At 39.3% G+C, this 17051-nt stretch overlaps 1 protein-coding gene across 1 annotated transcript in view; it reads left to right on the forward strand.

Moving 5' to 3' along the window:
- The first annotated feature begins 9691 nt into the window (after positions 1-9691).
- AOAH (acyloxyacyl hydrolase) overlaps positions 9692-17051 on the forward strand; it is a 280216-nt gene continuing 272856 nt past the window's right edge. The window contains exon 1 of the mRNA XM_049781733.1: positions 9692-9848. Coding sequence (XP_049637690.1) covers positions 9692-9848 — 157 coding nt within the window. The remainder of the gene's footprint in view (positions 9849-17051) is intronic.

A 17051-nucleotide genomic window follows, 5' to 3' on the forward strand; every position in this document is an offset into this window, starting at 1 on the left:
AGTCATGAAATTTTCCTATACATGGATGTACATGGAATCTATTATGCTGAGTAAAATAAGTCAGAGGGAGAGAGATAGACACAGAATAGTCTCACTCATCTATGGGTTTTAAGAAAAGTAAAAGACATTTTTGCAATAATTCTCAGAGACAAAAGAGATGAGGGCTGGAAGGTCCAGCTCACAATATGAAGCTCACCACAAAGTGTGGTGAGTGCAGTTAGAGAAATTACTATAAGGACAACTATCATAACAATGTGAATGAATGAGGGAAATAGAAAGCCTGTATCAAATACAGGCAAGGGGGTGGGGAAGAGGGAGATTTGGGACATTGGTTGCACTGGTGAAGGTGGATATTCTTTATATGACTGAAACCCAACTACAATCATATTTGTAATCAAGGGTTTAAATAAAGATATTTAAAAAAAAAGATGTTAGGAAAAGCCAGACCTGTGGAAGGAAGGAAGGAAGGAAGGAAGGAAGGAAGGAAGGAAGGAAGGAAGGAAGGAAGGAAGGAAGGAAGGAAGGAAGGAAGGTAGGAAGAAAGGGAGGGAGGGAGGGAAAGGGGGGAGGGAGGGCGGGAGGGAGGGAGGAAGGAAGGAAGAGCATCTATCCTTGCCTTTGTAATTGGTGCCTAAATACAAAGAAGGAAAACAGAAGGAATCATTGCTGTAGCAAACATGACATGAAAGTATTTTTTTTCAAGGTCAATTGAAAAAGGATGTAAATTGAAATAAATTGTTTGCATCCTGTTAATATTTTTATATTTGATTCCATTTTAGTAATTACTTGAAACATATAAGTGAATTAACTTTTAAATCCCAATGTGGAACATTTATTTAATAAACTAAAACAATAAAACTTAGGGACCCTGAGAACACAACTGGGGAAACAAGTCTTTAAATGGATATGGGCAGAAGAAGTCATTGAGGATTTGAAATTAATAACGAAAATTTCATTCAGATCTAATATTTCTGACAAGTCGCTTTCACCCCAGTAGGCCTCAGTTGTTGTAAAGCTCTGTTTGTGATGATATTTTACTATTTTTGTTTTGAAGTAACACCTCAAATAGTATAGATGGTACAGATGGGAAATTTGCACTCTCTCTCTGGCTCCTGTTCTCCGTGTTTTACTGTCTTTAAATATAAACCATAGCTTCCTTGAAGTCTGTGGAAAAGAATATTAAGGCAAAGTATGGTACTTTCTCATTTTCTGGGGGGTGCTGGATCAGTCTCTCAGTGCTGGAGAGTAACTTATATGTTCATGAGGCTCAGCTCACAGCAGCAAATTTTTAAAAATGTCTTAGTCCCCATAAAATAGCAAAATTATGACAAAGTTATTCTTTGTGGAGTTTCAGGAATATATTATTTTAATGCTCATCCCTTCACTGTGCCCAGTTCCATCTACTAATCAGCCCTCACTTCCTTCCTACCTACCAATCTGCCTTTAAGGGGGACACTTTTTACATATACATATAATATTTGGACTGTGGTTTACAGTACTATCTTTGATAGGATTTCATACCTAAAACTTTACCACCTTTAGTACCACCACTTCCTCTGGACTAAACAAATATTTCCTGACAACACAGCCACTGTGCCCTCCCTGTCCTATCCCAAAGCCCCATGCAGAAATGTTAACAAAGGTTCCTGCAATTAAACCCCACTCCAGTTGCAAGGGGTTAAGGAAGTCTTCACAGAAAACCTCTATGTTCCCCTGCCCCACTTCAATAACAATCTTCTTTCCAAACTGGCTGTAGAAGCATGATCCTGAGGCCTAAAAGCCAGGAGCCTTCATAGGTGGTCTTTGCTCCCAGCTCCGAAGTGTTTGTCCTGAACGCCTTGTGTAAATAACCCTGTTGTCTTAGTAGTTTGGGTGAATTCTCCTTTGGGACACGCAGTGGCTACCTCAAGACACTGAAAAGTTCAGCACATTGGATTGGTTGGAGCCAAAATGAAGAACTTTGAAGCTTCTGAGGACACACTGCCAGAAATGGAGGGGACTGATTGTCAAAACCTAACCCAGGTGAACCTAAAGGCCAGCTACACACTTTGATCTCACAAGCTGTTCTGATGACTTGCTATTATGCAGAACATTCCCAAAGCTTAAGCATTTAAGACACAATTTTATGAATTTTAATACCTTGTGGTCTTTTCTTATCACTGTAGATTCAAAGCTTGAGCCCCATGATGTGGATCTGCTGGACCTTATGTTTCTAGGGACCACAGAACAATTCCAGCAGTGCTTTGAGACTCCATACTATGGTGTTCAGGGACCTTTGGGCTATCCTGGTGGTGCTGGGTCATAGAGTGGGTATGTGGGTTAGAGATTTAAACTCAGGTCTGGTGTCTCCTTTACTAATATAAGGCCATGAGCTATATCATGGCTCCCATCTTATTAATTCTTCTGTTGAGGGGGTTCTACCCATCAATTATGTCAATTGAAGCAGCATTAGTAGTGAACAGCAATTGAGCTACTCTGGAGAGGTCCAGGGAGGAAACATTGCTTATTATATTGTTATCTAAACTGGAAGGAAATTTCAGGACTTTAGACTTTCCCACTGATGACACAGAACTTTCACTTCTTCCTTTCTGTCTAAAACCCTGAGATGGTCTCTCTAGTCCCAACTCTTGGCTCTGTCTTAGTTGCAATATTGTGATCAGATTCCACAGCACTGGTTTCAGAGATTAGTTTGGAATCTTTATCTTACTGTTTTGTCTTGACCCAAGTTTTAGTCCAGATCTTCCACATGGTCCCTGGAGGATATCCAAGAATGATCCCTGAGTGCAGAGCCAGGTGTAAGCCCTGAGCACTGATAAGGGCAGCCTCTGTCCCCAAAATGAAAGAATAATGCATGATCATAAGCTGATTTGAGTTGTGTTTATTTTATTTTATTCTGTTATATGCAACCAAGCATAATTCTATACTTTGGATTTCTCTCCTCTGATCAAAGGCTCTCTCTCTATCTCTCTCTCCTCTCCTCTCCTCTCCTCTCCTCTCCTCTCCTCTCCTCTCCTCTCCTCTCCTCTCCTCTCACCTCTGTCCTCTCCTCTCACCTCTCTCCTCTCTCTTTTCTTTCCTCTATCTCTTCTTTTCTCTCCTTTCCTCTCTCTCCTCTCCTTTCTCTCTTATCTCCTCTCTCTTCTCTTTCCTCTTTCTCTCAAAAACAAATTGTATACTTTGAAAAACTAGCTGAAATGTGGGTTCATGTCTCTATCCTCTTAATATTTAGCACAGCAGTCCAGAAAATGGAAAAACATTACTATACTTATGAGTATCTAAAGCTATTTCCACACTCAGAATTCTGGTCATGGAAGTTCCTGGCTCTTATCACCCTGCCTCTCTCTCTTGTCTACTTGTACATTCTCTACCCTGTTCTGAGCTGAATATGAATCTCAGTCTCCTCATTGGTGTACTCAGAAATACTTTCAACATCCAGGCAAAATATCAATTCTCACAGTTTACAAAATAAGATATGATCTTCTCAACAACTCAAATGTTTTAGTCATTCAACCTTCTAGTCTCTCCTCTCTCTCTCTCTCTCTCTCTCTCTCTCTCTCTCTCTCTCTCTCTCTCTCTCTCTCTCTCTCTCTCTCTCTCCTTTTTTGCCCAAACAAACAAAGAAAAAATCCTCAGTTTTCATTTCTCTGGGTTCTCCCTTCAATCTACTTTCTGTGCTCCTACACTCCTCCTTCTGGGTAGAGCCCATTTTTTTCCCCTCAATTATAAAGAAAAAGCCATTTACCACAGAAACTCTGTTTTGTTCAGTACATAAAAGATGTTGAGCTCAAATGTGGAGTCTAGAGCAAAAGGGACTTCATTTTGTCACCCAGTGTTAAGAGTTCCATTTCCTGATTCTAGGTTGTTTTCATTTGCAAAAATCTCACTGTCTCTCACATGGACAGTGAGAGAGAAACTAATGGCTCTCAAGGCCAGTAGAAATCATCAACATTGCTCCAGGACACATGGTCATAGCAAATATCTTGTTAGGGCTAAGATGGCCGAACTGTGGAAAGTTCCCTAGGCATTAGCCAATCAGTTTCAAGGATAACAGATTGAAGTAGACTTTTGTGCAAAATCCTATATAAACTTGCTTATAGCCCTGGGGGTGAGGGATTGCCTTCTGCAAAAGGTGACACTGGCTGGTCAGGTTGGGACATGCTGGGAGATGGAAATAAAGCTTTGCTTTGCTTTTTTAAATTGTGTGGTCTCACCCTTCAACTCTGAACCCTTAACACAATAGAATTCATCCTCATTAGAAGGCAGCTTGTACAAAGCAAACCTCTTCGATTAGATGTTACATAGATTGAACATTGAATTAAAATGTCAGAACATAGTCACATATGGTGCAAATGCTTCTCTATATACTACCAAGAACTTCAAGAACTTACAAGTAACTACAAGTGGGACTTGTGAGAGGTGGAAACAAGTGTTGAAACACAGTTCTTGTGGAAGGAAGCAAGCCATGTGTAAGAAGGGATCCAGTAATGTGTAAGGAGGTCCTTGGCTTATTTACTGCAGGATGTCAATTCCTAGTAGAAGCTGCAGTATCGTTCCTGGCAGATAAAAGGGTTCCCTGTGATCAAACAAGTGTCCCTCCCATCAGCTGAAGTGCCTTAGAGAGTATTTGGAGAATTTAAATTTCTGGGGAAATATACAAAGCAAACAAATAAAATATTACTAGAATGTTATTTTAGTATTTATATTTATTTGATATTTATATATTTTAACATTTAGTTATTTATTTATCTTTTTAATTTTGTTTGTTTGTTTGTTTGTTTGTTTGCTTGATGCTCAGGGGTTACTCCTGGCTAAGTGCTCAGAAATTGCCCCTGGCTTGGGGAGACCCTATGGGACGCCGGGGGATCGAACTGCGGTCCTTCCTTGGCTAGCGCTCGCAAGGCAGACACCTTACCTCTAGCGCCACCTCGCCAGCCCCTAGTTATTATCTATTTAATTTTTATATTTATTATCAATAAAAGGCTACGTTCACATTATTGTTTACACTAGATTTATCTAACACTGTTGTTTTCCATTTGTCTCTTTAGTAATAAATTGTTGTTAATGTCAAAACTTTATATCTTACTTCATAGTTAAGTAAACTGAGGCCCAGAGGTCAATCAGTTTCCCAAAGAACATAGCTGATAGAACTTTCAGTTACTATGAGTTCCCCTTTCGTCACGTTCACTGTCTCATCATCTTCATATATCATCTATTTCAGTTCTTCCAGCAACCCCAAGAGACAAATAAAATTATTTCCTCAGACAAATGAGGAAACCCGTGTTACAAGGCTTCATTCAGAGGAAAACCACAGATAAGACATTTAAATGTGGGTCTTCTTATCTCTTCAGCCAATACTTTTAATACCTCTGATGTTGTGCCTACTCCAGGAAGTTAATGAAACTTTCTAGTTCCTGCTCTCCCACTAGGCATGGTGTGCACACATATGCACACACACATTTCTGGTGCATCTTTTGATCACATGATTAGGACCTTGAAAACCTCAAAGGAAGCGACATTCTCATAGTGATAGTCATGCCATTGGTTGGCCCAGTCTACACTGACTCTTGAGGAGAAAAACCTATTGGTGTGTGATATCCCAATACAGTTTCAGCTATTTGACAAATGGGCATGTCATAAACTAATGCTTACACTGAAACCTTCAAACTATGAGCATTGAGTTTTTATCACCTAAAAAAATGACCTCTGTTTATTACTTGAAATATAACAAGTAAAGGTGCAGGCAGGAGGAAATCAAAAGAGGGACCCGAGGAGGAGGAAAGTTTATAGAGATCTTAGCTCTGAGCTTAAAGGAAGTCAATAGCAACCCTCTTTCTCCCATTCTCCCAGGTTGATCTAGATGGGATCCTGAGGCCCACTCCTTATCTCATGGAATGGCCTGGACTGGGCAATATCTAGGTTTAGAACAAAGCATTTAGACCCCAATATTATTCTGATTGATGATTTGATTGTTATTCCCCAAACCCCATTAGAAAAAAAAAACTATCTAGGTATAAACTTCAAAACAGAAACTAATTCTCTAAGAAACAAGCCTATCCTCCATCAGGAGGAAAAGGAAATTTAGAAATTCTAAAGAAAAGACACTCACAACCAAGCAAATCTGAACTTTAAACATCTTTCTTGTTAGAGAGAAGACTTGGTAACTCAGCTGAGCCCTTGTTACCTACATTGTTCACCATATAAAGACTATTCTACCTTTACCAAAACAATCTTTTTGTTTGTTTGTTTATTTTTGGGTCACACCCGGAGGTGCTCAGGGGTTACTCCTGGCTGTCTGCTCAGAAATAGCTCCTGGCAGGCACAGGGGACCATATGGGACACCGGGATTCGAACCAACCACCTTTGGTCCTGGATCGGCTGCTTGCAAGGCAAACGCCACTGTGCTATCTCTCCGGGTCCTACCAAAACAATCTTTAACAACCAAGCACACTACCCAACCTTGCCATGTAAGCAAAAAGAGTAAAACAGCTGTGTGAATATGATGCACAATTTCTAGACTATGTGAATGCTGAAGGTCAGTAGATGAAGGGTTTGTGTTTGTGATTTCGAGTTTTTTTTTTTTCACTTTGGTTTTTAGTTTGAGTTCAATTTTGTTGTGTAAGAACTGAAAAGGAAGTGCCTCCTAACCAAACCCACTGGGCAATTCCGGCCAGCATGTTTCCTGAAGTCATAGGCCTCTGCTATGCAGCTGCTCATGCAGAAGGACATATGGCCTCAGCTACAGTCGGAAGTTGTACTCCTGCAGTTTCAGCTCAGGGGATCCTTTGGCTCTCCCAGGCCCATGCAGTGGCTGTTTTAGGATTCTGCCATAGTCACAGGTATGGAAATGCACATGTGTGTGAGTGAGTGAGTCAGTGCATGTGTGTTTGGGGGGTGTCTGTTTGTCCCCTCACTGCATGTGCGCATGGGGTGTGGGTGTGTGTGTAATGATAAAGGAAAAAATGAATTGTTTTTGCAGCCTCAATTTCAGTTTCTCTTACTCAGAAACTTCTATTGCCCATCTGGGATTGCAGCATGAAGTCCTGCTGGAAATTTGTGGGGGCAGTTTCGCTACTCTTTCTCCTGCTCCCTCACACCGTGACCTCTTCAGTCTCAGATGACCTCTCTAACAGCAGAAACTCCCAAGGTCGTACCTGTTTGGGTATGTAAATACTTTGTGTACTTTATAAGGACAAAAAGCATGCCAAAAGGTTGATACTTTACTGAGTAGTAGATCACTGATTTCTTGACATAGAAGACTACAATATAACACCAATAACCTCATAGAGGGAGAAAAACTATTCATCTGTTTGTGTACTGTCATAGGCAGTTAGGTGTGATGGTTCTTAACTTGAAGTAGTCATAACAATATTCTACTTTACTGATGATTAAAATTTTTTTCTCTTGGATACTAAAAATGCTTCCACCCCTTCAGGACACCAATGATGGAGCAAAAGATGGATTTTGCCATTCACCAGACTGACTACAACAGTGCCCCTCACTATCTGCTTTATTATTTACTGCCCCCCTCAGTGGAGTGACACTTCCCTGCCTCCATGATTAGTTGAAGGAACAAGCTTCATAGCAGTCACTTCACAGGGATGCTGTGAGAATTGAGATTCGGACTATAAATGTTTGGTCATATCTAGTTTCTGTCTTCTCGCAGAAGCTCTCAATTGGAAATAATAGAACAGCTACTAGGCAATGTCAGACATTGACTAAGGTACATCTTTTGGCCCCTTACTTAACTTGTATTTAAACATTTTAGTTCTACAGATTTGTGTGATCTTTAGGAGGGATTGGTTTATCTGGTTTTATGGCTGGTTGGTTGTTGTTGCTCATGGGATCAGTAAAAGTAGAGTAAGATGTTTTATATTCCTATTGTACCTAGAACAGTGATGACTGTTGCAGGGGATCAATCAATGGAGTCAAGGACACACAGAACTCTAAGAAGAAATAATTCAGTAGGCAGATCTAAAAACAAAGTCTTGGCCATAGCAGGCAGAAAAAGAACTACAACAGTTAGTCCTAGTGATTCTGGTTTACAAGTGGAAAAACCTGGCTGGTAGGTATGGTTATACTTCTGACACTTAGGTTGCCAGATTATTTCTAGTGAGCACAGCAAACATCTAAATTGGCCCTGTTATTTACAAAAATGATACAAGATATGTAAGATAACTCTCTTCTCTTGCAAAGTCTTCTTTTAGATGAAAACTTAGAGTCCTTGTTGGCTCTGACTCTCTCCCAGGCCTAGCAGTACAGGTCTCACATCATCGCATATTATTTGGTTCCATTTCAAACTAGTCACCACCACTTTGTTTTCCTGAAATACAACACCAAAGGTCTATCATTTGAGAAAAAACTTTTTATGAGTTCTTTTTGTTTTATTTTATGTTTGGGGCCATGCCCAGGGGTGCTCAGGGTTTACTCCTGTATCTGCACTTAGGGATCAATCCTGGAAGGGCCCAGAGGAACAGGAATGTGCCAGGAATGTGCATGTGCAAGGCAAGAGTCCTATCACTGAACTTTCTCTCCAGCCCTAAAAAAAGTCAGTTCTATTTTTAGGATGATCTCACATAAAGTATTTTTATTTTATTTATTTTATTTTCACAAGTTGTTTAACTTGAGATACTTAAATATATATACACCTCTCTAAAGTGGGTGGAGATAAACAATCCCTTCAGTATCCCCTTTTCAATACTCCATAGAGTTAAAAGAAAGGATTGGGGGTATTCTAAGAAGACTTTTTCCTGGTTATCTACTACTTCATTAATATATTTTAAAATAATTATTTTTATATCATGTTTTATTTTCAGATTCAGGCTAGTGAGTCTTCTGATCTACGTACCACTGATTGAGGGCCATGTGTGGTATTAGGATGATAGATTGAAGGGCACGCAATGATTCAACATAACTATAGTTTCACTTATGTGTTTGGTTTCTTTAAAGAAATGACCAAAAGTTGACTCAGCTGAAAATGTTTAACAGAGTTTTTAATGTGACTTCTCCACAGTCTCGTGGTGGTAGGATGTCTATAAGGACAGCATAGGGATATCAGACACAGATCCTGACACTGGAACTGAGCTTTGCATGTCAGGAACAGGAGCTACCAAAGTTTTCATATTTGGGCCCAGAAGTTGTCTCCTTATTTCTTTTGCCATCTTCTTTGGGGCTAAGCAATCATGGAATCTTCCAATCAGTCTCAATTTAGAGGATAGGGCCTCACCTCTTGGTGAGAAGTAGCAGGAACTTGAAAACATCTCAAACTCTATCTCAAACTCAAAGTCTATTATTGTAAGAACTCAAACCTATTGATAATTAGGCTTAGTCATTTAGCATTCTTTTTTTCCACCAACTCACAGTTTCTGGCTAAATCCTTCACCCACTTGAGCCTAAGAAAAAAGTCAGTGCAAGAAAAAAATTCATCAAGGTCTCATGAGCATTGACCATTCACAGAGTCAGGGGCTGTTGCTGGCCACACTGATGTCTTCCTGTTGAACTTGATTCCTTAGGAAGGGAGGAAAGCATCCTGGGAAGTGCTGTTAAGTTAGAAAACAGCAGGAACTGTCAGAAGGTGAAAGTGGTCTATTACGGCCACAAATCGGGTTTTGCCTGACCACACGCAAAGCTCTGGATCTAAAATAGCTCTTCCAGGCCTGGGGGTGGGTCTGAGCAGAACATTGATCCTGCAGGCATGAGACTTCAGGTCCAGTTAATGGCACCACCATCTAATCAAATCAAACCAAATCAAATCAAATCAAATAAAGAGGCTCCTCTCAGTGGTTTGGAAGTGATTCTGCTCCTTGGAGTCCCACCTATATCTCTGTATGTGAACCTATCCCAGTGGACAAGTACTTGTGTGTGGAGGCCAGGCCTAGGAAGTATATCAAGTGATGCTGTAGCATTGATGTCCCAGCACACAGGGCAATACCTGTCTCCTGAATGAGATCTGGGGAGTCTTTACATACATGACCAATAAAGGAAGTGTCTTAGGAGGTGATAGGTTAGTTCATAAATGATGGGTCGGAAGTCTCCTGGAGAGGTAGAGAAGAGAAAGAACTGTTACCACATCTTCCTCTAGGTTTGTAACTCTGCCAATATCTGAACTCATTGCACACAGGTATTTCCTGAATATTCCCTCCAGTCCATACCTATGTGTCACTGAATACTAACTATACAGTGTGCTCTGAGCCAGGTGCAATGATTAATAAAAACAATGCTTAAAAAGCCACTATTAAGAAACTCATTGTGGAAAATATATATAAATAGAAAAAAGGCAATCTGAAGTCCTATTGAAATGATCAGCCTTGGGCCCAGAGAGATAGCACAGCGGTGTTTGCCTTGCAAGCAGCCAATCCAGGACCAAAGGTGGTTGGTTCGAATCCCGGTGTCCCATATGGTCCCCTGTACCTGCCAGGAGCTATTTCTGAGCAGACAGCCAGGAGTAACTCCTGAGCACTGCCGGGTGTGGCCCAAAAAACAAAAAAAAAAAAAAAAAAAAGAAATGATTAGCCTTTAAAATGAATGTCAAAATAATACAATATAACATGTTACTTTTTGGGGGGTGGGCCACATCTAGCAGTGCTGATGAATTACTCCTAGCTCTGCACTCAGTAATCGCTCCTGGCAGGCTCAGAGGACCAGATGTGATATTGGAGACTAAACCCAGACCCATCCTGGGTTGGCTGCATGCAAGGCAAATGCCCTGCTGCGGCCCCAACAATGTTAATTGTTAATGTAACTAACAAAAATTTGAAAAATCAAGCATTTCCCACTTCTCTGGAGCCATATAGAATTCAGTGTCAATAGAAACCCAAGAGAATGCCAATAACAGAGCAAAAGCCTCGAAGCACATAGCTGCAGATGGTGAGAACTAATCCTGTCCAGAAGACACTAAAAGAAGCATAATATAAGGGGGCAGGGAAAGGACGGCATTGCCTATTTAAAATTTTAGGGGGTGGAGAAGTCTTACAAGTGCACTATCTTTAAGGTTCTTGCCTTGTACATAGGTGACTAGGTTTTATCACTACACCCTTTACGGTCTCATTGGAAATGATCCCTGACTACAGACCATCGATTAAGCCATGAGGACTGCCAAGTGTGGCCCAATCTCCCAATATTTAAATTGCTAGAAAGGTTAAAACTAGAAGCTTCAGATATCTCAAATATTACATTTCAGTTTTCTCCATTTGAAAAATCCAATATCATGACAAAGGTAGTGAGTGAGAGAAATAGAATGCCTGTCTCAAATATAGACAGGGCGTGGGGGAGGAGGATGTTGGGGGCATTGGTGGTGGGAAGGTTATACTGGTGAAAAAGGGGAGTGTTCTTTTTTATGACTGAAACCCAACTATAAACCATTTTGTAATCATGGTGCTAAGATATTATTAGAAAAAAGTCCTAGGTAATAAAAACCTCACTGAATAAAGTTTATCAGGATTTCTGATTATCCAGTTGAGAAAGAAATGATCAGGCACTGTTTAGTCATCATTCTCTTATAAAATTTTGCCTTGATCATAAAAGTACTTCCTTGCCTGACTTATAAGATCATAATGTAAACTACCTAGCCATTAACAAATGTTTATAGCCACCTTTTACATGTAGAAGTATAAAGGTGATTGTAGTTATTTATTTTATTCTTTGATCTTCCATTTCTCTGTGATAGTAGTTGCAGTGATGAGGGTAACACCGTTGGTTGTGATGTTTGCACATTTGCCTATGGTCTTCATAGAGGAGGAGAGGTTAGCTCTGATGCTTGGATTTTGTGCTTATAGAGACCACACTGAGTTGTGGTGCTCAGAGTGATTGCTCTCACACAGTGCTCACTAGGAATCATAATATTAATTAATACCAATTAATTAATATTAATCATAATATTAATTAATCCTTAATATTTCAGTTGCACCTGAGTTGCAGTGCTTGACATATGTAGTTGCAATGTGGCATCAGGGCTCACTCCAGGCTGTAGGACTAGACTCAGTGCATGTGAACAGCACTAGGAATTGTACTCTTGACTTCAGGTCCACAATGAAGAAAGTTGCACCATCGGATGGGGCACCAGATTGCATTATTGTCACATCATTCTGCTTTATGGGCTTTAGATCACCAACTTTACCTTTGAATAGCGAAGAAATGGCAATACAAACAAAATAAATAATTTTTGTCCAAAGATCTTTGATGTAGTACACAATTTTTATGATTCATCCAAGTTGTCTTTTTATTAATTTTATAGGGTTGAATAAATCATTGTATAGATATATTCTATTTTACTAATGATAAATGGTAGTCTGAGTTGTTTCTAATCTTTATTATCTTAGAATATTTCTACTATGAAGATTCAAGCATGAATTTTTGCATGGACATATTTTCATTTCTCTTGAGTAGAGAATAACAAAATTTAAGTCAGATGATGACTCCATGTTTAATAGTTTTAGAAACTGTCAAACTTTTCTAGAGCAGCTACATTTTTTTTGCTATTAGCAGTATATAAGAATTACATTTCTTCCGCAGCCTCACCAAAAACTATTATCCATATTTTTACTAAGAAGCCATTTTATTAGATCTAGATTGATATGTCATTGTAAGTCTGTATCCACATTGAAAAAAAGATTTCATGAGATTATTGGTCATTTCTTGTATTATACTTCTCTGAAGAAATTTAAGCCATTCCCCTTTGATTCTCTTTTTTATTGTTGCATTGTGAAAGTTCTTTGTATAATGTGGACACAGTTATTTATCTGTTTTAAAATACTTTTTTCTCTTTTGTGGAGTAGTCTCTCCACCATTGTAGTGCTTTCAGCCTAATCACTGACTCGGGAGTAAAAAAAAAAAAATGAAGATTTTCAGGGACACAGGAAGTTATCTCTTTTGAACTGCAGTATTACCTTCCAGTCTGTCCCTACATACCTGCTGTTTTCAGTGTTCCAGACACTGTCAAAACTTGCATAGAACTGAGTTTTTATGTAAGAAGCACAGGGAGTAAGGAGCACTCACAGCAAGATGGCTTCCAAGGTTAAGGAGATAGCCCTCACTGAAGTGGGAGATGATTGTGACTAGAGACACACTCCAAAAGAGCCACCACAGAAGTTACATTGAGCCAATTTCCCCATCAAAAACCAATCCCTCTAGTTCTAGTTCCAGGGGAAGACTGACAGAGGGAGCCAACCAAGAGATCTGAGAGCAAGATCTTGGGCATCTTGCAATACCAGCACTGTGTGAGGTCCCAAAGGTCTCCTTTAAATTTACTTCAATTTGTTTGTTCTAAACTGCACATCACGTTTGATCACAAAGCAAATGCGGATTTGACTATGCTTGGACAAGCAGCACCTCTTTATGCCACTCTTCAAATGTTATGAAATCAATAATAAGCTATGTTCATTTTTGTGAAACATTATTTTCTCTACATGGGTGATTTAAGGGCAAAGAAATCCATATGTTTCTAAGTCATTGACATTTAATTGAATCACTGAAATATGGGTTTGGAGTGTTTTTTTTAATAGCACCATTTGATGCTCAGAAGTCTTTGAAAAGGTTTTTAAAAGTGCCATTTTCCCTCATTTATGTTTGGTTAAATATGTAGCATGTTATAACCCCTCATCTCACACAGCAGGGTCAGAGATGACTTCTATACTTTGAATAACAAAAAGAAAGAGGTGGTCTCATGATTTCATGCTAGTCTGAAGAATGAAATAAAGTGTTACTGGTAAAAATAGAAAAGATTTCAACAGAGCCAGCAAAGAAGGATTTAGGATCAAAACATACAGAGAAAAATGTCACTTTTATGATTTCTCTCCCCCAAAATGGGTAAGCTGCTAATATTTCATTATATGGTTCATGTTCATTTTCCTGAGTGACTCAGTATTCCAATCCCCCCTCTTCTGTCAGGGTTGGTCTCACTTGACATTCACAGCTCTGGCCTTCCAAAGTTACACTCTGTCCTATTTCAGAGCTTCCTGTCATGGCTTGGGGAGCTCATGGGCTTTGCTCAGCAGAACATCCTTATCCACTATACTGATATAATGCTTCCTGTGGACCTTCTCAGGTCCTGCATGTCTTTCCCATTGATCCTGGAGTTCTAACTCGATGCCCTCTGATCCTCTTTCAAAAGAGTTCTTTTCACTCTGCCCCTTGCTTTTTTAGTAATTATTTTTTAAATTTAGGCATTGTGATCTACAAAGGTATTCATAGTTGAGTTTCAAGGATACAATGTTCCAACACCTATTTGTACCAATGTCAACTTCACTCACCAATGGCTCCTTTTTCCTCCCACCCACTAGTCTGCCTCCTGGACAGGCACATTATAAAACAATTTGGTTGTGGTTTGGAGCTCCTGCTTTCAGTTTTGTTGGTTTTGTGGTTTGGATATAGTGATAACACCTCTCTACCACCAGTGTGTCTGAGGTCCCTGTCCCTGCATCTATTATGCTGTGCCCATCTCTTCTCCCGTTCCTTTCTTTCAGTTTCTTTCTCTGTCCTTAGTTCTTTCTAACATCTCTTCCTTTCATAATTTTAAGACACTCTACACCGTTAGTAACAATGATAGGACTGTCAGAATGAGGACTGAATTTGGTCCCATACCCCAATTAAGACAGCTAATTTATTAACTTCTTAGAGAGCTTGTCCCTAGACAAAACACAGATCATTCCAGCCTGTGAATTATTCTTGACAAACCGGTCAGTGATTAGAGACAAGCTTACTAACAGATCTTCTAAATGCTTTTCAATAAAGATAGTACGGCAATGATACACCGAGAAAACGGAGATGAACCCAGTCTATGGTAAGAAACTTGTCACAAAAAAGGGGAGTGAGTTAGGGCAGAGAAAGGACTACTGTGACATTGACATTGGAAATGATCACTCTGGGCAAGAGCTGGGTCCTTAAAAAGGAAGAGGAGGTGGAGTGGGAGAGAGAGAGAAAAGGAGAGGGAGAGGAGAAACATGCCCTAGAGACAGGCTGGGGAGAGGGCCGCAGGGGAAGGTGAGAAGGAACCTGGGGACATTAGTGGCAGCAAATGTGCACTGGTGAAATGTGTTGTTGATAATTTTGTACAACTTCGTAATTGTGTATCGTATGGTGATTTAATTGACGAATTTATTTCAAAGGAGAAAAGAGAATGCCATAAGGAGCAACTCTCATCTTAAACCACCTGTGTCCTACACCACCTTTGTGCTTTCTGCCAGAGCAGACCCCAGGCAGGCACATACAGAACAGTAGGCCTAGCACAGCTCCTGAAAGCCATTGTAGCATTTCCTGGAAGCTGACCAGGTAGTTTCTGTTCACTGATTATTTTCTAATTATCACAAAAGGTTTCTGACTATCTGCTTGTAAAACAGTAGGCCACAACTGCACTACCATTGCAACAAAACAAATGAATTGGCTTCTAGTGTTTGCCAGTATTCCAAGTTAAAAACTTTTAACAAAGAAGGGTGTTAACAAATATAGATAAAGATTACCTATAGAAACTGTTCGACTGACTTTATTCTGAACGGATGACTTAATGCTTTCCTTCTGTCTGGAACATGTGGAAAAGTTCATGCTCAACACAACTAGTTAATTGTTGAAAAGATTGTATTCAGTTTATGAAAAAAATAAAATGTCTTGCAGAGAATAACTATTGTTGGACATGATACAAAATGCAGAAAGTGCCAGGATGAGGCTTAAAATGAATATACCATCAGTAAAATATTGGGAGTAAAACAAAGAAATAGTACAGGACCAAAGATTCTTGCCTTATAAATAGCAGACTCTGATGTCCAACATCATAATGGTACCTAGAGCACTATAAGATGTAAACATGTAAATAGTTTGGAAGACAGAGTAAGGGTAAGATAACAAAGCTCCCACAATTGATGTATAAGTACTAACTACAAATTTAATAAAATTCTAATATTCTGATGTAAATTAAAAAACTTGCAGACTCCATGCCATTAAAAAACTTTAGGTATGCCAGTTTTGTGGCTGACATTTCTGAGGCAGTTGCCTCCCCACAAGCCCCTGGACTTCCATAAGTCCTGGCATCCATGCTCACAAACCACTGGTATTACCATAGGAGCTCATCAGGCCATCTCCACTGATTCTCAAAGTTGTGAACTACATGGCTACTTATGCAGCTGTGTGACTACCCAAAAAAGTTTAATACTGACTTCCCAATAGAAATACACAAAAATATAAGTGAATTTTTCATAGAAGCCACAAAAGCTCAAAAAATTAAACCAACAATAGAACACTCAAGTAGCAGTACACAGTTTAGTAGAGATTTGGACAATGATATAGCATACCCATAGTGAGATAGGACAATTTTCACAGTTTCGTTTAATAGAATTGGTTTTCTTTTTTGATAATTCATTACCATTTAGTTGTACAAAGTACCGGTAATATTAAGCAAATTATTCACACCTGACAAGGATCAGTCTTTGAGGAGGTTGGGGAACAGGAGACAAGAATAGAGGAAATGTTATACTAGTGATAAAATCGGTGATGTAATATTGAATGCCGGAAATAACTGTATTATGAGCAACTCTGTTAACTACTGTGCCTAAAATAAAGATATTTAATAATAATTCCTTTATTTAAGCATAGTGGTTACAAAAATTTTCATAGTTTGGTTTCAGTCATTAAATGAACATCGCCCTAGACCAATGGAAATTTTTCTCACCACCAATGTTCCCTTATTTTCTTCTTCCCACACCACCATGTCTTTGGGACAGGGATTCTATTACTCTTTCACTAACATTGTCATGGTAGTTGAAGGTGCAGTTACTTATCTAACTGTACTACCACTCTTTGTGGTAAGCTTCATATCATCCGCTGGTCCTTCCAGCCTGCATCTCTAATGTCTTGGGCATTATTACCATACTTTCTTTTATTTTTCATAAATACTACAGATAAGTGAGTTTATTCTTTACCTGTCTCTCTCTCTCTGACTCGTTTCACTCAGCATAGAAGGTCATCCATTTATATAAAAATTTTATGACTTCATTTTTTCTAACAGCTGCATAGTATTCCATTGTGTAGATGTATCAGTTACTTTTTTATATAAAGTCTTTATTTAAATC

The sequence above is a fragment of the Suncus etruscus genome, chromosome 10 (assembly GCF_024139225.1).
Source record: "Suncus etruscus isolate mSunEtr1 chromosome 10, mSunEtr1.pri.cur, whole genome shotgun sequence".
Lineage (NCBI taxonomy): Eukaryota > Metazoa > Chordata > Mammalia > Eulipotyphla > Soricidae > Suncus > Suncus etruscus.